This window comes from Cervus canadensis, chromosome 23 (genome assembly GCF_019320065.1).
Source record: "Cervus canadensis isolate Bull #8, Minnesota chromosome 23, ASM1932006v1, whole genome shotgun sequence".
Lineage (NCBI taxonomy): Eukaryota > Metazoa > Chordata > Mammalia > Artiodactyla > Cervidae > Cervus > Cervus canadensis.
The window spans coordinates 5,609,722-5,631,153 of NC_057408.1; the positions used below are offsets into that span (position 1 = coordinate 5,609,722).

Here is a 21,432-nt window from a genome sequence, read left to right on the forward strand (position 1 = left end):
GCAGTGCCTGGGGCGGACTGGCCCCGACATTGGGTCGGGTTGGGGTGGGGGGCACTCCTGGTGTCTGTGCACCCTGAGAGAGGGGTTTGTAGAGAAGAGGAAGGCCTTGTGTACGTCATTTAATACATCTCTGGTCTGGAGAATATGTGTAAGAGTAAGAACATTCCTGTTCACACAGGAATCAGTCACTCACGGAATGAGTGCGGTCAAACACCTAGTCTCACAATAACTGGATGGCAGTGGAGGTCACGGGGCTCTCATTCAGCAAGCCAGCTCCCCACGCCCAAGGTGGGGCCTGCAGAGCACCGAGTGGGCGCCAGCTGGATACTGCAGCCACGTGGAGCCTACACCTGTGCTGCAGCCGCTCAGGGGCACAGGTGCGCCCCTCTACTCTAGGGCGGTGGGAACATATTTGCAACTGAAAAGTGTGGAGGCCACCAACAGTTAGATTTTTTGTTTCATCAAAATTTTATTAACAAAACCAGAGTTCGGGGAGGCACAGGTGAGCAGACTCCACAGTCCCACCCAGGCACAGAGAAAGGAGAGACAAAAGACGTGAAATTCCAAGGCCCTGCTAAGGGCAGACGGGCAGTCAGACGGTGGACGGATGGGCACAGGGACTCAGGGGCCGTCGGAGGAATATGAATGGCAGACCAGACAAACGGGGGTCCGGGGCCGGGCCGCCCGCAGCGCAGGGAGAGAGGACGCTGGGCCGCCGGGGCTCAGCGCTCGGCGCTGGAGCGCAGGTCGGTGGTGAGCGGGTCGTGCTGGATGGTCTGGTGCAGCATCAGAGCCAGCAAGCCGGCCCGGTTGGTCATGGCCGTGCGAACGTTGCGCTCCTGCTCGAATAGCTCGTCCAGCTTGTACCACTGCGCGGGGAGCAGAAGCCTCAAGCAGCAGCCCTGGAGCCCCGCTCCACTCGACCCCGGCCGCGTCCACACACCGGCGGTCAGGGCCAGGCGCGCGGTCAGGACCTACCACGCGCACGCGCTCCAGGTCCACCTCGGCACGCCGCAGCTTCTCCCAGCAGTAGTGCCGGTTGCACTGGCGCTTGGGCAGACGGCAGAAGTCACCCGTGAGCTCGAAAACATCCCTTACGAGGGGGCACCCGCATACCTCGTCAGCTGGCACCTGCGGGGAGCCCGGGGTGGGTGGGGGAAGTGGCAAGTTTGGAGGAGTGGGAAGGAGCGAGAGGAGAGGTGGGGGCAGAAACAAGGGAGGAATGCAAGGAAGGGTTGCATCAGAAAAGCGGGGGTGAACATGGGCGGAGGAAGGGAGCGGGGGTGGGAAAGCCTTACTTTGGGGTCCCGTGAGTGCTCGGGGCATAGCACCTGGAGCCGCTTACAGTACGTCTTGCTCTGAGGGTTGTAGACGTCGCAGAAGAGCCGCGTGGCCCTGGGGGTGTGGAGCGGAGGACGTGGAAGAGGAGCGCGGCAGCGCCCCCGCCCGCACCAGCGGCGGCCACTTCTGACCCCGCCTTCGCCCCGCGCTCACCCCTCACGCGCCCACACTCACCCCTCGATGCGGGTGGGGTACATGGACCCAAAGGACGTCTGGCTCTCGTACTGGAGGGGCGAGCACAAACGGAGGGAACTGTGGGCGTGCGCTGCGGCCCTCGCCGGACGGCCCACCTGCCCCCCACAGACCCCGCGATGTCCCCACACCGTCCACCCCCTCGGGCCGACACCCTGACCTTGGCGTAGCAGCGCTCCATGTGGCGCAAGGCAACGCGTGGGTTGATGGGGTGCCCGCAGGAGACGCAGAAGATCTGCAGGTCCGTGTCGTCACTGTCACCCTCGTTGCTCTGCGCGGGCGGAGGGGACCATGAGGCCGGACAGGGCCAGGCGCGGGGCCCTGCGCCGGGCTGCCCCGGCCGCGGCCCTCACCTCCTCATCCTCGCGCACCGCCTGCTGCTTGGCGCGCAGGATGATGGCCTCGAGCTCGTGGAAGCGGCGCTCCATCTCCTGCAGGCGGGTGCGCGCGCTCTGCTGCTCCCGGCGGATGCGCTCGAGCAGCTTCTTGCCGTGCTCCTCCGCGATGCACGGGCTTTGCTGCCACTGCTGGATGCGCTGCGGGAGGATCTCGTAGATGCGGCTGCGGGGACGCAGAGAATTGGGTGCGCAGGGGAGGAAGCCAGCAAGGAGGCGGGTAAGTGGGGCGCTCCAATGCACGATGGAAGGGGACTCAAAGGTAAAAGGGTGCGTAACCAGGTAAATGAACGGGCAGACGGAGGATGGGTGCGTGAGCAGGTGGACGGATGGGGGGGGTGCTTGGTTGACTGAACAGTGGCCACGTGACTGACTGGGGGCTCCGGTCATGCCCTACCGTGTCCTTCCCGACTCCCCCGAGACCCCCAAAATGACTCACTTGGCCGCCAGCTTCATGCCGCAGTCATCGGAGCAATACTTGGAGCCGGGCTGGGCGGCGCGCACGCAGCCAGGCCCCAGGCACTGTGGCAGCGACGCGGGGTCCTTGGCGTCGGCCCGCTCCGGGTGTTTCCATTTGTCCTTGTGCTTCTGCTTCTGTCGATGGCGCTTGTATCTTTCGTCCTTCTGTGGGATGACACGAGTGGGGTCAGGGCGGGGCTAAAGTCACCCCCGGACCCCTGATGCCCCCGGCGCCCCAGCCCGTCCCCTCCCCACACCCACCACCCTGTCACCTTCTTCTCTGACTTCTTCTCCCGCCGCTTCACGTGCTTCACTTTCACCGCCCTCTTCCGCAGCGCCGGGTCCAGGAACGGGGACTCCTCCGTGTCGCTCATCCAGGGCTGCCAGTGAGGCAAACGCTGATTCTCCTGCGCTCCTGGTGGCCTCCCCACGACCTACTCAGTCCCCACATCAACCTTCCATACCCTCTGCCTCCTCTCTCCTCATTACGGATACTCTCTGCTTCTGTAACCTCTACTTGATGCGAAGAACTGACTCGTTTGAAAAGGCCCTGATGCTGGGAAAGATTGAAGGCAGGAGGAGAAGGGGACGACAGAGGATGAGAAGGTTGGATGGCATAACCGACTCGATGGACATGAGTTTGAGTAAACTCGGGGAGTTGGTGACGGACAGGGAGGCCTGGCGTGCTCTAGTCCACGCGGTCGCCAAGAGTCGGACACGACTGAGCGACTGAACTGAACTCAACTGGACTGACCCTTCCACCATGGGACGCTCTGCCTGCTCACCAGGCTGTGGTCATCGAAGGCCCCTGCACAGAAGTCCTGGTACAGTTCAGAGTCCAGTGGGAGGTCCTCGTCCGAGAGCGGCTCGGGTGTCGCCGTGGCCTCCGGTGGCTCCTTGACTGCCGCTGATGCCACTGCCCCCTCGTCCTCTCGGAGGCGCCCCAGCTTCTGCGACGGCTGCGGCTGCGGCTGGGTGGGCAGGGGCCGGCGAGGCCTTGGCAGGGACTCTGAGGGCGTCACCGGCGAGAGCTGCGGGGCAGAATCTCAGGACTGGCCCTGACCGCCCTGCCCGCATGCCCCGCCCGCCCTGGGGGGCTGGACTCACCGAGGAAGGGAAGTACTTGTACGATTCCTGTGCCGGCAGGAGGAAGGCCCAGGTCAGCCCCAGGTGGAGGGAGGGGGGCCCTGCCCTCGCCCTGCCAAGTGCCTGACCCCACCCACCAGCCCTGCCTCACCTCCCCAGACACACCAGCCTGCCCGCAGCTCAGCAGCAGAACACCCTGCCCCAGCCAGGCCCGACCACCTAGAAATGCCTGGCCCTACCCCGTCCACCTGGGGCTGGGGGCTCCCCTGCCAGCCCGGCACATCTGGTCACACCCCGCTCATCTGGACAGGACAGGCCGCTCGCCACCTGTCTGAACGCGGTTAGACCCCACCCTGCCTGCCCCTGCCGGCTCTTCCTGGACACGCTGGCCCCCCGCCTGACCCCGCCCAGCTCTGCCCATGCTCACCCGGGCCCGAAGTTGGCACTGACGCAGCCGGCACTTCTGCCGGATCTTGTTGGGGCCCCCAAACTTCTTCATGTCTCGGCAGAAGTCGCAGTGGCCACAGTCCTCCGTGCGCCGGCAGGCCTCGCACTCGCCACACATGCGGGCTGATCGTTTGACCTGCTGCTGCTGCTGCTGCTGCTGGTGATGCTGGCGGAGGGGCCCGGAACTCAGGAACCAAGCAGGGCCTCCGGGGGGAGCCCCTCACCGATCCCAGCCGTCGCCGCCACTCACCTGGCTGGGCGCGGCCACCAGGGGCTGTGGAGAGGATTTGTGGGGCGAAGAGGATCCCCGAGCAAGCATGGCCCCAACCCCTGTCCCTGCCCCTGCCCTGCGCTGCAGGTCCGGATCCGGGGCAGGCCTCTTGCGCCCTCCACCCTCATCCCGGGGCTCACTGCCGTCTCGCTCGGAGCTGTCTCGCTCCCGCGACTTCTTATGCCGGTAGCGGATCTCCAGCTTGGGGTCCTTCTCTGTGGGGCAGAGGGCAGGGCCAGTGGGGGTTGGCATGGGGGGACCTCGAGGGGCCCCAGAACTCTTTCTTCCTTCCTCTTCTGGCCCACCCACGGGCTCTGTCTCCCTACTGCAGGGCAGAGCTGCCCCTTCTATCACAGCTCACAGGGCACCGACCCGCAGTCACTCTGCTCACAGCCACCCATCCACTGCTCCCCACGACCCACCCTCCCATGAAAGCTCCTCTTCCTCCCTCAAAGCCCCAGCTGCCTGCCCCTCACCTCGGCACTCCCGACAGTACCACTCTCGGATGGCCTTGGCCATCTTCTCAGTGATCCGGATGCAGTCCCCGTGAAACCATTCGTTGCAGTTGTCACACCCGCTGCGGAGGATGGGGCGAGTGATGGGAGACGTGAGTGGCGGGACCCACTGGCCTCACCCCACCTGGCCAGGTGTCCGTCCCGCCCGCCTCTCCCGGGCTCACATCATGAAGCAGTTGATGTCTGGTTTGCGGCAGATGCAGTAGATGGGCGCATTCTCCCCATTCTCGGACTTGCTGTCCTCCCCGGCGTCTGGAGGCTCTGGATCTGAAGCGTCGCCCTCCTGTGGGACCCGCCCCCCCATCATGGAACCTCATCCGACTAGTACAGGCCCATCATGGCTCACCACACATCTCAAGTCTCCCAGTGCAGACTTCCCACCACAGCTCCTCATTAAATCTCTCCATCGTAGTCCCTGTAGACCACTCCCCATCGCTCACCCCTGACACCTCATTACTCTGCTTCTTCACTCGTCTCAGAGTTTCCAATCACTTACCCCACTGACACCCCCATCACTAGACACCCACTCATATAATGGCTCGCTGCAAACACCCTGCCACTCCCCACATTTTGCCCCTGTCATGGCTCTCCACGGGTCCCCCATCACAGGCTCTCATAGGCACCACTTTATTCATTCGGCAGACTTCCCAGCACGGTGCCCTTCAGATTCCGGAGTGATCAACCTCACCGGCGGCCCCGCCCCCCTGGATCCCTGATACCGACTTATCACGGCTCCCTCCAGACTGCCCCAACACAACTCGTCGAAACTCCCCCCATCACTCTGCACAAAGAATCCCCCATCGGGACCCTCAAGGCACTACCATCAGGGATCCCCGCTAAACTTCCATTACAGACCCCCATGATGGCTCATCAGAGAACTCCCCGATGGTTCCCCCACGAGTGAAAATTCGGACCATCAGACCCCCCGTCATTCTACCCAGGGACCCTGGTTAAGGCTCACCACAGACCCTCCCCCCTCCCCCATTCTGCCTACAGTCCCTGGTTATGGATCACCACAGACCCCCACGAGCCTACCAATGGACTCCACCATTTCGTACCTCACTGACCTCTAACCGCCGACTCCCTCCTGGGACCGCGCACTTACCATCTCTCGGCTCCCGACGCACCCGTTCGCGAACCCCGCCAGCGACCCGCGAACCTGCACAGACCACTCGGCGGCGTCCGCGGCCGTTGCAAAGGCGCCCACAAGCACTTCCGCTTTTCCTGGTGCCTCCCAGGCACCGTACTCCTACTGCGCAGGCCCAGTGCGTCGGTTCCGCGACACGCAAGTTGTTGTCGCCCGGCTAGAGCTCTGACGGTCTCCGAGGTGCCGCCATCTTGACTACTGAGACCGTACGGCAGCCGAGTCCGTGTGTTCTCGGGAAACATGGCGGCGCCTGTAATTCATCTTTACCAAGGGAGCCGCCATCTTGTCGGCCGGCCTGGTCCGTACAGTCACTATCTGTACGGCCGCTAAGTTTAGGCAATATGGTCGCCCCTACTGCGCGACTTCCATGCTGACGCCGCCATCATGGAATCCTACGCTCAGTGGCAGCGTCCTAATCGGCCACCGAGAGGGCGCCGCCATCTTGCCGGTGGATTCTGGCGCCAGCAGCTGGTACTGCCTAGATGTCTATAGGGAAGGGGGCCCGCTTTTAGGAACACTACCTGGATTGAGTCGCTCTTTCCACTATTCAGTCGTTTTTCCTTTCAGCGTCTACTAATGGACGTCTGTATACTGTGTGCCTTATGCTAGGAAGGAAAGCAGTCCCGTCGTTATGCCTCCCACATTACCTCTGACTAAGGAAATTTTTGCCTATTAGGGGCAGGGGAAGCCCAGTCAGGCTTATATCTGATTTGGCCTAAACTTTATGTAAAACTGGAACAGCCTGATTTATGATCTGTCAAGTACACGTTGTACACTTGTTCTAACCACTGCAGTTAAAGAATGTGTAAGGTATAGGTCCGGCGAGTCAGAAAAGGAAAGAGGACGTCAACAAAAGTAGGTTACGTTTATTCAGGCAAGGAGGGGCGACCGTCGGACCAGGCTGAGCGCTGTGAGGGATCAGGGAGGCTCCATATTTATAGGGAGGTTTGTGGAAGCGATAAGGGAAACGTTAATCAGGTGGGAAATTTTGAGTATTCTTTAGTTGAGATGACATTTGTAGTTGGGCAGGGGGTGATAAGTCTTCTGGGCAGGTGTAGGGGGTGGAAGGTTTCCGGACAGGGGGCGATTAAGTCCCAGATGGATGCAACAGGCCTGGAGCATCAGGTTGGAGCTAAAGTTGTGTTTTGTTTTCTCCCAAGTTAGATGATTCAACAAGGGCCTTTGAGACTGTTGTTTTCTTTTCTAGGCCCAAAAGACTCCTTCAGAATGCCCACTTTCCGATAGGGAGAAATGCCTCCCTTTTGTGGTGAAGCAAACCTGCTTTCTCCAGTAATTATTAACTTACAGGAGTTTCCCATATTTTTCTACTTAGAATCCCCTGGGGGGGCGGGGGGGGGAATTAACTACTTAATCACCTATTTTTGTCCCTTCATTCTGTTCCTTATTATTCCTATGACACCAATGCCAGCACTCCTTGGAGGATAAGTTTCCTGTCCCACCTGCCAAGGTCATGCTCACTCACTATGTGTCTGCTAATTTGTAACTACACCGCTGTTGAAACCTTGAAGGAACATACCTCTGCCGTGTTTGATGTATTAATATGTTCTTTTTTCTGATGCTGTATAAAACTGTTGAAAAGTATGCTTCTCTAGAGTGCTTTCTTCCTTGGTGGAGGCTGCTGCGCTCCTGGGCCAGTCCTCAGCTTGGTTCAGATGAAAGTCTCTTCTGTTCTTTAATGTAGATTGTTTATTGATTGTCTGTGTTGACACCTCCCACCACTGTTTGCAGCTCACTCCTCCCAGCAGTGCCTTAGCCAGGCCTACCTGGTGCTTCAGCCTCTGGGCCTCTACAACAGCACTCACCCCTCAGAATTAGATAACAACTGAAGGCCATATACGCTGGTGACCTGACCATCTCTGGTGAGAAAGGCTGGACCAAAGTAGATTTTTATTTATTTTTTTATTTTTTTTAATTTTTTATTAGTTGGAGGCTAATTACTTCACGACATTTCAGCGGGTTTTGTCATACATTGATATGAATCAGCCATAGAGTTACACCAAAGTAGATTTTTAAATCAGCAACCACCAGCTTCATCAAGTCTTCCCTTGACCAGGCACAATGGGTCTGTCATTTGGGTTATTTAGCCATCAAGAACTTCCTTGTCGCAAGTAATAAACAGATAATAAAGCAGAAGCATTTATTATTTGTTACTTGTGACAAGGAAGGAGACAAGGAGATAGTTCTCAAAGCACTGTGTCCCTGGGGGCATTTTTAAGTTAAGCATGGAGGGAGGCATGATCCTTATAATGAAGCAAAGGTTACCCTAGTTTGCCCAAAACTGCAAGTAAGTAGGCACTTGGTTACTTGCTCTCACAGTAGTATCTTTTGACTGGAATGCACTGTTACCTTTTTGGAACATCTAGTGGCTGCAACTTTCTGCAAAACAAAACTCACTGGTTTAAACCCATCCTATCCCTACTGCTCCCTAGCTAACACCCACCACCAGAGTGTAGATTATGCCCACTTCCTGGCGATGTCCACTTGGGTTCTCTTGTTTCATATGTATTCAGTTTTCTCTCCCATAAATTTAATTTAAAGTTTTTTAAAAAATTTATGTAATGTATAACCAAAGATCCTCAGACTGGAGAGGCAGACATTTCCTCAGGGTAATACGCTAACGTGGGCAACCATGAAAATCAAATAAGATACAAAGTGTCAGTACAACCCCTCCCCCCAACACATACACAGTCTGAAAGGGGAGGTTGTGGTCATTATAAACGTCCTCATGTCCACATTCAAAGCCAGAATGACATTATTCGTTTCCGGTTTAAGGGAACCTTATAAGTTTCAGTTCAGTTCAGTCGCTCAGTTGTGTCCGTTTAAGGCAATATAATTCAAATTTAAATTAAATTTAATTGCATGCATGCATGCATGCACGACAGAGGATGAAATGGTTGGATGGCATCACCAACTCAATGGACATGAGTTTGGGTAAACTCTGGGAGTTGGTGATGGACAGGGAAGCCTGGCGTGCTGTGGTTCATGGAGTCGCAAAGAGTCGGACACGACTGAGTGACTGAACTTTCAGTCACATCAGTTGTATCCAACTCTTTGTGATCCTATGGACTGTAGCGTGCCACACTCCTCTGTTCATAGGACTCTCTAGGCAACGATACTGGAGTGGATTGCCATGCCCTCCTCCAGGGGATCTTCCCAACCCAGGGACTGAACCTGTGTCTCCCGTGTTTCCTGCATTGCAGGCTGTTTCTTTACCCACTGAGTCACCTGAGAAGCCCTAAATTTAATTTCTCAAGCTAAATTTAATGTAACATAATTGAATTTGGATTTATTCATGCATGCAATTTGCTTTAAAATAATATTAATTTAATGTATGAAATTCAATGTCTTACATATTATTTAATTCCAATTTAATTTTAGTTCAATTTATTACATTTTATTTAATATGGTTTAATTTAATTCATCCAAACTTAATTTTACATATTTAAATTTTAATTCAAATTCACCTTAATTCATTAAACTAAAATTTAATATCATTGACTAAATTTATAGTCAATTCTATATTTTTGAAATATTTTTATTAAAACATGATTTAATTATTAAATATTTATTTATTTAAATGATTTGTTTATTTAATTTTTAAAAAAGTGAAAAAACAGAAATTACCCCCATGATAAATGAAAAAGAGCCGTCAGTACAGATCCTACAGATATTGAATACAGAATATTATTCACACATCTATACCAACTTATATTTGACAACTTAGATAAAATGGGCAATTTTCTCATCTTTAGCAAGACAATTTACCAAACTAACAAAGAAACAGAAAATATGAGTAGCCATATTGATATAAAATTATTTGAATTTATGATTAAAGACCATCCCACATAGAAAGCTTCAAGTCCAGATTAGTTCACCAGCAAATTCTGTCAAATATTGAAGGTGGAAAGACAGTAAACCTAAATAAATTTTTTGAGAAAACAGGAGAAGAAGGAATATTCCCAATTCCTTTTGGGAATCATTTCTCTGACACCAAACTAGAAAAAGACATTACAAGAAAGGGAAATAATAGACAAATATATCCCATGAACATAAATGCTGCAAAATCTGAGAAATGGTCTCCAAGAGACCACCTTTATTTCTGACATCATTGCAGGGTTTAAGGGTTCCCCAAGACCATGTTTACTTTTGACACCCAATGCAAATCTAGGGATCCTCAACTAATTTGCAAGAAGGACTTACCAAACTCACTGAAAGTTGTTACACCCAAAGTTATCCAGGAAGAAGATACAGATTAAAATCAGTCATAGGATAGAGTCCAGGAGGGTTCCAAATGCAGGGCCTCCAGTGATCCTCTCCCTGAAGAATCACGGACAGGCTTAGCTGCTCCCAGGGACGATATATGACAATATGCATGGAATTGCCAACCAGAGACGCTCACCTGAGCCTTGGCATCCAGAATCTTTACTGTGGTTCCATTACATAGACACTGCTGACTGCCCATGTGCCTGATCTCAGTTTTTAACCCCTTATGAGGTCACATGAGCTAATACCATGTGACCCGAAGTCCTTATCCTAAATGACATTGCTAGACTTTGTGACATGGCCAGCCCCAACCTAAATTACTATATTGACTATCAGTTCAGTCAGTTCAGTCGCTCAGTCGTGTCCGACTCTTTGCAACCCCATGGACTGGAGCATGCCAGGCCTCCCTGTCTATCGCCAACTCCCAGAGTTTACTCAAACTCATGTCCATTGAGTCAGTGATGCCATCCAACCATCTTGTCCTCTGTTGTCCCCTTCTCCTCCTGCCTTCGATCTTTCCCAGAATCAGGGTCTTTTCAAGAGAGTCAGTTCTTCAAATCAGGTGGCCAAAGTGTTGGGGTTTCAGCTTCAGAATCAGTCCTTCCAACGAATATTCAGGACTGATTTCCTTTAGGATGGACTGGTTGGATCTCCTTGCAGTCCAAGGGACTCTCAAGAATCTTCTCCAACACTACAGTTCAAAAGCATCAATTCTTTGGTGCCCAGCTTTCTTTATAGTCCAACTCTCACATCGATATACGACTACTGGAAAAACCATAGGTTTGACGAGATGGACCTATATTGACTATTTGAATAGTGACTAAAATATCCCCAGGCAAACAAAGACATTCCTGTGAGGAATAACACTGATAGGCTTAGATATTGCCACCCAAAGCCAAGTAGGGCAGAAGGCAGACCTCTCTTTGTTTAGTCATTAAGTCATGTTGACTCTTTTGTAATATTTGTAAAATGTAGTATTATTCCATTACATAAAAGAATGAAGTACTCATATACCATGCTATAACATGCATGAACCTTGAAAACACTGCAAAATAAAAGAGGAAACAAACAAAAAGTCACATATTATATGATTCCATTTATCTGAAATGTCTAGAATAGGCAAATCTATAGCGACATAAAGTAGACATCCTTGTTTTGTTCCTGCCCTTGAGGGAAAGTATTCAGTCTTTTATCATTAAGTATGATGTTAGCTGTGGGCTTTTTTGGACCTTTTATCAGAATGATGAAGTTCCCTACTATTGCTTGTGTGTTAAGTGTTTTGTTTTTTGAATCATGAAAGGCTGTTGCATTATGTCAAATGCTTTTCTGTGTCTGTAGATGAGATTAATATTCTATAAATATTGATTTATAAAGATTGATTTTTTTTAATGTTAAGCCATGCTTGCATTCCTGAAATATACCCTACTTGATCATTGTGTATGATCATTTTATATGTTGCTGGATTTGATTTGCCAGTAATTTATTGAGGATATTGTTTTATACTCATAAGATATCTTGGTCTGCAGCTTTATTTTTCTGTGATATTTTTGTCTGGTTTTGGTATCAGGGTAATGCTAGCCTCTACCTCTGATGAGTTGGAAGTGTTACTTCCTCTTCTACTTTTTTCTGAAGAGTTTGTGAAGACTTGATATTAATTATTCTTTAAATATTTGATAGAATTCTCCAATGGAGTCATGTGTGTTGGGCTTTTCTTAGTGGGAAGTTTTAAAATTACTAATTTAATCCTTTTGCTTGTCATAGGTCTACTCAGATTTTCTATTTCTGTGATAGTCATATTTTGTAGTTTGTGTCTTTCTAGGAACTTGTCCATTTCATCTAAGTTATCTAACTTATTGGCAGTGATTTACACTATTTTAAAAAATAATCGGTTACTTCAGTAAAGATGGTATTTCATTTTTGATTTTAGTAATTTGAATCAATCTTCTGTGTTTTTCCTCCTGGTCATTCTAGCTAATTCATCATTTAAAATACTTTTTCGAAGACCTAACTCTTTGTTTTTTGCATCTTTATTTTATTCATTTGCACTTTAATCTTTATTAGAGTTCCTTCTGATGGCAGTGGGTTTAATTTTCTTTCCTTTACCTATTTATTTTAAGCTAAATAACTAGGCTGTTTATTTGAGTATAATGGACTCTAAAAATAGAAACTAAGCAAATGAACAATCAAAAGTCAGTTTTCCAGCAAAGCACACGATAAGATAGGCAGTAATGTGGGAATTCTAGAAGCATACCTCCAACTGATAGAAAGCTCAGCCTCATGGTTGAGTAGGGGAATAAAAGATTATATATGATCTTTTTATGTGTTTGATAGGGGTTGTGTTGAACTGGTAGATCAGTTTGGGGCAGGTCAACACAACCCTTATCAAACCCTATCAAAATCCTACCTTACTTCTTTGAAAAATTAAACAAGCTTATGGAAATTTAAGGAATTCAGAATATCCAAAACAATATTTTCAAAGAATAACAAAATTGTTTGACTCACAAATTCCTGCTTAACAGGGGCTTCCCTGGTGACTCGGTCGGTAAAGAATCTGCCTGCAATGAAGCAGATGGCCTTCAGCGCAGGGGACCCGGGTTCCATCTCTGAGTCTGAAAGATCCCCTGGAGAAGGAAATGGTAACCCACTCTAGTATTCTTTCCTGGTAGATCCCATGGACACAGAAGCCTGGTGGCTATAGTCCATGGGGTCGAAAGAGTCTGATATGACTTAAACGTTTTTCCTCTACAAACACAGGATGTCATTCTTTCCTCTTAACATGAGTCCTGACTGCAGATCCCCCTGGGCAGGCTGGGCATAGGAACTGGAGGCGGCTTGGACAAGTGTCTGGAAGGTAGGGCCCAAGTCATTAACTCCCTTCTTTTTCCCCTTCCTCCTCCCCTGTCTAGCTCCCTGCCCTCCAACTCCTCAGTTGCCCGGGTCGCCAAGAGAAGAGTGTTATGCCTTTCACCTCCCAGTGTCCCCGAAAGCCAGAAAGTTGTCTTTACATTTTCAGAGTTCCGGGTACCTTCAGCCGCCGCCGCCGCCGCCTTGGCAGGATGCCTCAAAACACAGCGACCAGTGAGTGAGGAGTGCTTCCTGGAGCGGCGTCCTGGTTGCCCCGGGCTACCCACTGCGCGCGGTTTGCACCTGGCCGGAAGTGGGCCGCGTGACCATGGCAACGTAGGACGCCGAAACCAGCTACTTCCTCTCGGTTGAGGCGTCGAGATTCTCTACTCCACCTCTCTGGATATTTTCCAGTTTCTGCTAGGAAGGCAAACTATGTAGTATGCCATTCCTCTTGGAAAAGTTGAAGGTCAAAATACAACTCTAATTGATACAGCTAGTTGTATCTTATAATGGGAATAAAGGGTTGGTTACATGCCATCTGATCCTAAGAGTGCACAGTTCAGGCTTTCTTAGCACGTCGGGAAGACTTTTGTGATTTTTGTTATTTATTGTACTGGCTTAAAATGGCGGCGGGGGGGGCGGGCAGGAGTGCCCCTCCCGGTCAGGCGAAGGAGAGCGAGGTCATGGTAGTGGCCATGGCCCTTCCGCCGCCTTCCGCAGCACCCGTGGCCCCGCCCGCGCCGGGTCACTTCTGCTGCCTGCTGCTGCCGCGGCTTTGGCATCGGCGGCAGCGGCCCCAACCGGAGACCCCGTGCACTCCTAGAGCTCTTCATCCCTCCAAGGAGCCCCGAAAGTCGAGTCCCGCGTGAGGTCTGTCCGCCCTCTGCAGTCGTCCAACCTCGGAACCCGTTCTTGGGAGGGTGGGTTTTCATAATGGAAACCCTGTATCCCTCGGCGATCAGGGCCTCAGCTCAGCAAGAGGCCCGTGCTGTCCCAGAGCCCGGCACTCCCCTGGGGAGACTTCGCCATACGCTACCCACCGCCAGGGTGAGCTACCCACCTACAGGGTGACTCTCAGCCGTGCCTCAGGGACGGGGTGGGGCCCCTGCGTCTTCCTGGCCGGGTCTGAAGACGGCTGCTGGGCGACCTTCACTCCCACGGGAAACCCCTGTCGACATATGGAGAATGTAACTAAGCTACATTAGGAGGTATTGCTGCCTCCTCGTCCATTTTGTTTGGCCAAGCGGTTTGCAGAGACCTTAAACTGACACCAGGCCCCTCACGCAAGCACGCACCCTCTATGGCAGCTATGGAGTCACAAGCAAACGTAAGTTCCTGAAATGCCTTCCCCAACAGCTCTTGTGATCAACAGTCTCTCCCGCATCCCAGCGCCTGGATGCCTTATGCACCCCTTAGATAGACCTACTGTGGCTTACCAAAACTCTGGTCTGAATGGATCACTGGGACCCTATCCTAGGAAGCCCAAAGCACTCCACCCAGGGACCCTTATGATAAAGGCATGTGCCCCACATCCTGCCTCTCTGCACCCTGTCTTGACCTGAAGACCACTGGAGAGATGAAGGTCCTCCAGGACCTGTGAGTAATAAGCTTATCTATTTTAATTACTCTTGTGGTTCTGTTACCACCATCCTGCTCCTATACTCCACTTGTGTGCGTATGTGTGTGTGTGTGTGTTAGTCGTTCAGTCGTGTCTGACTCTTTGCGACCCCATGGACTATAGCCCACCAGGCTCCTCTGTCCGTGGGATTCTCCAGGCAAGAATACTGGAGTGAATTGCCATGCCCTTCTACAGGTGTGTGTGTGTTAGTTGCTCAATTGTGTCCGACTCTTTGTGGCCCCATGTACTGTAGCCCGCCAGGCTCCTCTGTCCATGGGATTTTCCAGGCAAGAACAGTGAAGTAGATTGCCATTTCCTTCTCCAGCGGATCTTCCCAACTACAGGGGATCTTCCCAACTCAGGAATCGAACCTGGGTCTCCCACAGTGTGATTTGAGCTACCTGGGAAGCCCTATACTCCACTTAACAAATGTTAATTTAACAAAGGCACAAGATTGGTGGCATAAGACAGGAGCCCATGACCAAACCACTCTCATCCTCCTCAAGGACTCAGCCCTGTACCCCTACCTAGGAAGAGCCAGATCACAGAGCCCTGGTCCAGCCAGTTCATGTACAGGGACGGGTGGTGTGAAGAGCATGCTGCCTGGGACCTGGGTCACCCTCAGTAAGCCAGGAAGTGCATCATGGGCCCCTGGGGACCGTGACACCAGGAGGAGCAGGAGTCTGAGAAAACCTGCTGCCTTGGCAGGCTGGGGTTTGCAGCCCATCAGGAGCAGGGGTCACCTGGACATGTTGCAGGAAGGGTGGTTGCCCTCCAGGGCCCAGACTGGGCTCTTGTCTAACACTTGGAAATGCATTGTCCAAGGAGACACACATGCTGACAAAGCGAGAGATTTTTCTGGGAAGGGGCGCCCGGGTGGAAAGCGGGAGGGTGAGGGAACCCTGGAGGAGCGCTCTGCCTTGTAGTTCGAAGTCTCAGGCTTTATGGTGATGAGATTAATTTCGGGTTGTCTCTGGCCAATCATTCTGACTCAGGGTCCTTTCTGGTGGCATGCATATCACTCAGGCACAATGGAGTCTAGCCAGAAGGTTTCTGGGAGGTTGGTAGGACAGGCGGACGGGTCTCCTGTCTCCTTTTGACCTTTCCTGAATTCTTCCCGTTGGTGGTGGCTTGTTAGTTGTGTGTTCCTTACCAGGATCTCCTGTCATAAAATAACTCACGCAAATGGTTACTGTTATGCCTGGCCAGGGTGGGCGGTTTCAATCCCTGTTTCCCCTAACAGCCAGGGGACCTGAGGCTGCTTCCTCAGGTATCTGACTGTCAGCCTGTATCCTCATTGCCCCTGTGGTTCTTGAGTACTAGGATAGATAGAGAAATCTTTTCAGCATAGGGAGATCTGCTGGAGGCTGCTGTGTGACAATTGTTCTCTCCCCGGCATGGCCTTTCGCACCACAACTGAAGTAGAAGTTACCACCACTTGCCAAATTTTTTTTTCCCCCTAGTATTGTGATATGACTTTGTTTTCTTCCTGTGTCCCCGAATTACCCTTTCCTCCTCCTGATGATTTAGGAAGATAAAACCAATGTTTGCAATTTTCAGAATGCTTATGGTAGGCATGTTACAATACCATGTTATGGCTCTGTTTTGTGCTATTTTAGAAACTGTAATCGCCGTGGCTGATATATGTCAATGTGTGACAAAAACCACTACAATAATAAAAAAAAAAAGAAACTGTAATTGTCCCAACATTCTTTTGGTTTCAAGCATAGGTGGGAACTGTGTGAAAACAAAACAGAGAAACCACCCCCCCTCAAATTCTTGCGTAATGTTTTTGAAATTGTTTGAAATAATTTTTTAGTGTTTTACCTTAATATGGACAGTGTTTTTGTTTACATTTCAAAAAACAAATGTACCCATAAAACATTGTATTTTTTGTTCTTAAATGTATTATGTAATCTTTATGAATTTATAATATATGTGTTTACATTTGCTCATTATATAAAGGATTTTCCTTTATATAATATATAAAATTATATATTATATATAAGGGCTTCCTTGATAGGCTCAGTTGGTAAAGAATCTGCCTACAATGCGGGAGACCTCAGTTCAATTCCTGGGTCTGGAAGATCCGCTGGAGAAGGGATAGGCTACCCACTCCAGTATTCTTGGGCTTTTCTTGTGGCTCAGCTGGTAAAGAATCCGCCTGCAATACGGGAGATCTGGGTTCAATTCCTGTGTTGGGAAGATCCCCTGGAGAAGGGAAAGGCTACCCACTCCAGTGTCTTGGCCTAGAGAATTCCGTGGACTGTGGCCTAGAAGAGTAGGCAGCGACTTTCACTTTCTTTCAAATGTATTATGTAATCTTTATGAATTTACAATATATGTTTACATTTGCTCATTATATAAAGGATTTTTTGAAAACTCATTTGTAATACTACAAAGAAGAATGGCAAATACAAAGGTTATTGTTTTGATTTCATGAATGTTTTCCTTTGATTTGACAAATATGGGAGAAGAGGATTTTTTTTCTACCATTAAGTTGCCTGCAGCGTATCAGTCTCATAATCTGAAGGTCCTGAGTTTGAACCTCAGAGGGGGCAACGCAAAGCTTTGGGCTTCCCAGGTGGCACTAGGGACAAAAAATATGCCTTCCAGTGCAGGTACAGGCTTGATTCCTGGATCAGGAAGGTCCCCTGCAGAAGGAAATGGTAACCCATTCCAGTATTTTTGCCCCCACGAACAGAGATCCTGGCAGACTACAGTCCATGGAGTCACAAAAGAGTTGGACATGACTTATCGACTAAACAGCAAATTACTGATTAACTTTGCTGTACAGTGGAAACTAACACAACATTGTAAGTTAACTACATTAAAAATTAATTAAAAAGAGAAAATCCCAAAGAATTCACAAAAATAAGCTACGAGATCTAATAAACAATTTAACCAAAGTTGCAAGATGTGGTACGAGATCAACTTTTTAATGTGATCAAGTGCATCTATTAAAAAGTCTATAGCTAACATCACACTTAAATAGTGAATGACTGAATGCTTTCTCCTTACGACTGGGAGCAATGTAAGGTTGTCTACTGTTGGGAAAGGCAGTCAAGTGCAGCTTCTTGCCCCTTGCACAGTTGCATAAGAGTGACCTTGGGTCTGGAACATTTCTTAGCAAAGAGACAAAGAGCCCTCACAGCCTGAGCTAGGCATATCGCTTCGGGAATATCTTTCCCTGATCCAGACTTAACGTGTACTTCTCTGTTCTGTTTATGGGTGTGTGTCCTATGGCACCTGGCTAACCCCATTGCTGTATCTGTTCCTGGAGGGGAGGTAAGGGGGTCCTTCAGCTGCAGCATAAGAGGGGGTGTGCAGACCATCTTCTTGTGTCAGCGGCTGGGAAAACCCTGCTGACCATGAGGGATGACACTCAACTGTTGAAGCTGGTCTTGCTCTGTCTCTTCTCTACATGAGGAAAGCGGTGTTCTGTTCAGCACCTATGTGAGGCGTGTCTTTCTCTGCTACCCTGACACCTGCACCCCATGCAGGATTGACACCCTGGAATTGTTGTTGCTAGGCAACAGGTGTCACTTGTTTGACATCTGCTCTCTCCTCTCCTGTTACACATCATACTTAAACACCTACTCAGTAAAATGAGACAAGAGAAAGAAGCAAAAGGCATACAGATTGGAACAGAAGAAACGAAACTTCCCCTCTTCTCAAACAACTTGATTTTCTACACAGAAATTAAAAAAGAAAAACTTAAAAGAAAAAAGCTCCAAGAACTTGTAAATACTTAGTTATGCTGCAAGATACAGGGTCAATAGACAAAATGAATCATATGTCCATATGAACATCACAGTAATTTGAAACCAGAAAAATTCAAATAATACCATTTAAATAACTTCAAAATAATGAAATGTAGGGATAAATCTAACAAAATATTGTGCTGTGTCTGTATGCTGAAATCTACAGAACACGTATGGAAAAATAAAAGAAATATAATTAAATGGTGAGGCATGTCAGGTATATGGATTAGATGATTCAGTATATTTAAGATGTCAGTCATTCCATAGTTGAATGACAGACTTTACAGAATTCTATTCAGAATATCAGCAGAATTTTCAGTGTATATATACACAAGTTGATTTTAAATTTTTATAGAAACTTAGGAACTAGAATACCTAAAATAATTTTTAAAAGAAGAAGAAATTTGGTGGGTTCACACGACTTCACTTTAAAATATGAAACTTCAGTGATCAAGGCAGTATGGTATTAGTGAAGGGATAGGCATCATGCAACAGAATAGAAAGTCCAGAAATAGATTCATTCAAATTAGACCAGTTGACTTTTTGCAAGGTTACGATCACAATTTGATGGAGAGAAGATAGTATTTTCAACAAATAATGTTGGAACAATCGGACACCCACCTGTAGAGACAGAACTCCAACCCCAACCTCACACTTAATACAAAAAGTTACTGAAAATTTACCATATATCTGAATGTAAAACATGGAGCTATAAAGCTTCTAGAGAAAACACAGGAGAAACATGGGAGAAAAATCTTCATAACTTGCAGTTAAGTGAACAGTTCCTAGACACGTCATCAAGTGTGATCCATTAAATGAAAAATAGATAAGCTGGAATTCATAAAAATTAAAAACTTTTGCTCTGTGAATGATGAAAAGGCAAGACAAAAACTGGGAAAATATATATTTGAGAAACACATATCCAGCAGAGGACATCTATCTAAAATGTATAGGAACTTTCAAAACTCAATAATAAGAGAAACTAAACAATCCAATCTTAAAATACAAGCAACAGAGTATTTTCTTTTGGCTGTGTTGGGTTTTCGTTGCTGTGTGTGGGCTTTCTCTAGCTGCGGCAAGCAGGGTCTACTCTCTAGCTGTGGTGCACAGGCTTCTCTTGGTGTGGAGCATGGGCTCTAGGCCCTCGGGCTCAGGAGTTGTGGTGCTCGGGCCTAGCTGGCCCGCATCATATGAGGTCTTCCCAAACCAGGGATAGAACTAGCATGCCCTGTACCACAAGATGGAGTCTTAACCACCGGCCCACCAGGGAAGCCCTACAGGCAACAGATTTGAACAGACATTTCACCAAAGTCTAATTTCTCTGTGACATCTTTTCAGACATCAGTGTTTTACCTATATTTAAAAACGACAGGTTATCAATTTTGCAACGATTGTTACCTGCTGCTGCTGTTGTCATAAGATTTGATTTCCACGGTGGACATTGTGAATGGTGAACGTAGCTTTTCATCTAAGAGTGCTAACATTTTAAATAGCCATTATGCATTTAAAGGGGAGATTGTGTTTTGGGGCTTAAGGTTGGGTTGGAGTTGGGATTATGGTTAGGTATGGGTGAAACTCATAGTGAGTGAGGGAGGAGAAAACTCTGAGCAGGGGGTATTTACAGAGAATACTGGAAATGGTCCACGTTCACCCCTTTTATTCTGGGAGCAGCACCTGGACCCTGTGTTTATTTCTGACAGGTGGAATAATAAGCATTTTCATTTTATTCTTTGTCCTTTTCTGTGTTCAAATTTTCAGTTAAAAACAGGTGCTTCTTTTATAACAGAAAAAACAAGTATTAGCAAAGAAGATGATGCTTGCATGCTCAGTCGTGTACGACTCTTTGTGACCCCATGGACTGTAGCCCACCAGGCTCCTCTGTCCAAGGGGATTTCCCCGGAAAGAATACTGAAATGGATTTTCGTTTCCTTCTCCAGGGGATCTTCCCAACTCAGGGATCAAACCTGCGCCTCCTGCATTGGCAGGCGGATTCTTCACTGTCAAGCTACCTGGGAAGCCCTTACTCAGCTGTGTCCGACTCTTTGCGACCCCATGGACTGTAGCCTCCGAAGCTCCCCCGTCCATGGAATTTTCCAGGCAAGAGTACTGGAGTGGGTTGCCATTTCCTTCTCTAGGGGCTCTTCCAAACCCAGGGATTGAATACGGGTCTCCCGCATTGCAAGCAGACGCGTTTACTGTCTGAGCCACCAGGGAAGCTTAACAAAGGAGATATAGAAGTTTAATGTCATCAACTTTCAGAGCAGGAGGACTGCGCATCTGTGGCCGCAGGGGCCTGAGTTTCCGTGAATGGGGCTGCCCTGCCATCTAGTGGCCATGTGGCATGGGAGCCTTCCAACCAGCATTTCCATAAAGAGAAAGTCTGTCTTTGAAGAAGGCAAAAAATATACCGTATTTTAGGTAAAACTTTGATTTGGTTGAGTTTTTAAAAAATGAATAAAAATGATTGATGTGGAAAACAAAGAGGGATGTAGACAGGCCGCTGTGAGCAAAGACACAGAGGGGATGAACCGCAGGGAGGGACTGGCAGGGTCTGCGTGTCTTGGCAGGGGCCATGCCCCGGGGCCCAGGTGCATCCCTACGAGCAAGAGGTGCTGGGAGATGAAGCTGAGGGGCAGGCAGGGCCCAGGTCAAGGGTGGACTCGGGCATCAACTTCAACATTTCAACAGGGCAGCCTGGAGACCCACCACGATCACCATGCTCACTCCTGACCTCATCCCTGCCTCCCTGACTTGGATGCCCTCCCATTGGTTGAATCATGATTGTGAATCTACTTTTGTAACCAATGACAAGTGTGAGTCAAATGATAGGAAGGAGAATGCTGTTACCAAACCCAAGCTGCCGTGGATGGCTAGGATTCAGGGCAGAGTAGAAGGGGCAGGACAACAGCGGAGCAAGACTCATGGAGCATAATCATGGTGAGGAGATCTGGGCCAGATAAACAATGGGGTGGATAGTGCAGAAATGCATAAGCGAGTGCCCTAATATAACCATATGTCCTGGCTGCCTTCTGCCTGCCCCTCAATACCCACTCTCCATGGTTTTCC

General features: G+C 49.3%; 1 protein-coding gene and 1 long non-coding RNA gene across 3 annotated transcripts; one reads left to right on the forward strand and one right to left on the reverse strand.

The window, feature by feature from the left end:
• Nucleotides 1–449: 449 nt before the first annotated feature.
• Nucleotides 450–6,052, reverse strand: CXXC1 (CXXC finger protein 1). The gene is made up of 15 exons (XM_043444308.1): nt 5,812–6,052; nt 4,871–4,989; nt 4,668–4,768; nt 4,171–4,406; nt 3,901–4,086; nt 3,495–3,521; nt 3,173–3,418; nt 2,660–2,767; nt 2,368–2,552; nt 1,887–2,094; nt 1,694–1,804; nt 1,516–1,565; nt 1,299–1,395; nt 979–1,131; nt 450–869 (listed from the first exon to the last, which is right to left on the reverse strand). The coding sequence occupies exons 1-15, from the start codon at nt 5,812–5,814 to the stop codon at nt 723–725; spliced, it is 1,977 nt and encodes a 658-aa protein (XP_043300243.1). The 5' UTR covers nt 5,815–6,052; the 3' UTR covers nt 450–722.
• A 164-nt stretch (nt 6,053–6,216) lies between these two features.
• Nucleotides 6,217–13,482, forward strand: LOC122425593. Of its 2 annotated transcripts, none has more exons than XR_006264923.1 (3): nt 6,217–6,324; nt 12,892–12,988; nt 13,151–13,482. It is a non-coding gene; the product is annotated as an uncharacterized LOC122425593 (long non-coding RNA). The 2 variants fall into 2 exon arrangements; XR_006264922.1 differs by lacking the exon at nt 6,217–6,324 and adding an exon at nt 12,408–12,773.
• The last annotated feature ends 7,950 nt before the right edge of the window (nt 13,483–21,432 follow it).

Excerpts from the sequence above, each read along its gene's own strand:
- CXXC1 (XM_043444308.1), bottom strand. Across the intron at positions 3,522-3,900 it reads AGTGCCAACTTCGGGCCCGG|GAATCGTACAAGTACTTCCC; the intron begins GTGAGCATGGGC and ends CTGCCGGCACAG. Across the intron at positions 2,553-2,659 it reads AGAAGAAGTCAGAGAAGAAG|AAGGACGAAAGATACAAGCG; the intron begins GTGACAGGGTGG and ends GTCATCCCACAG.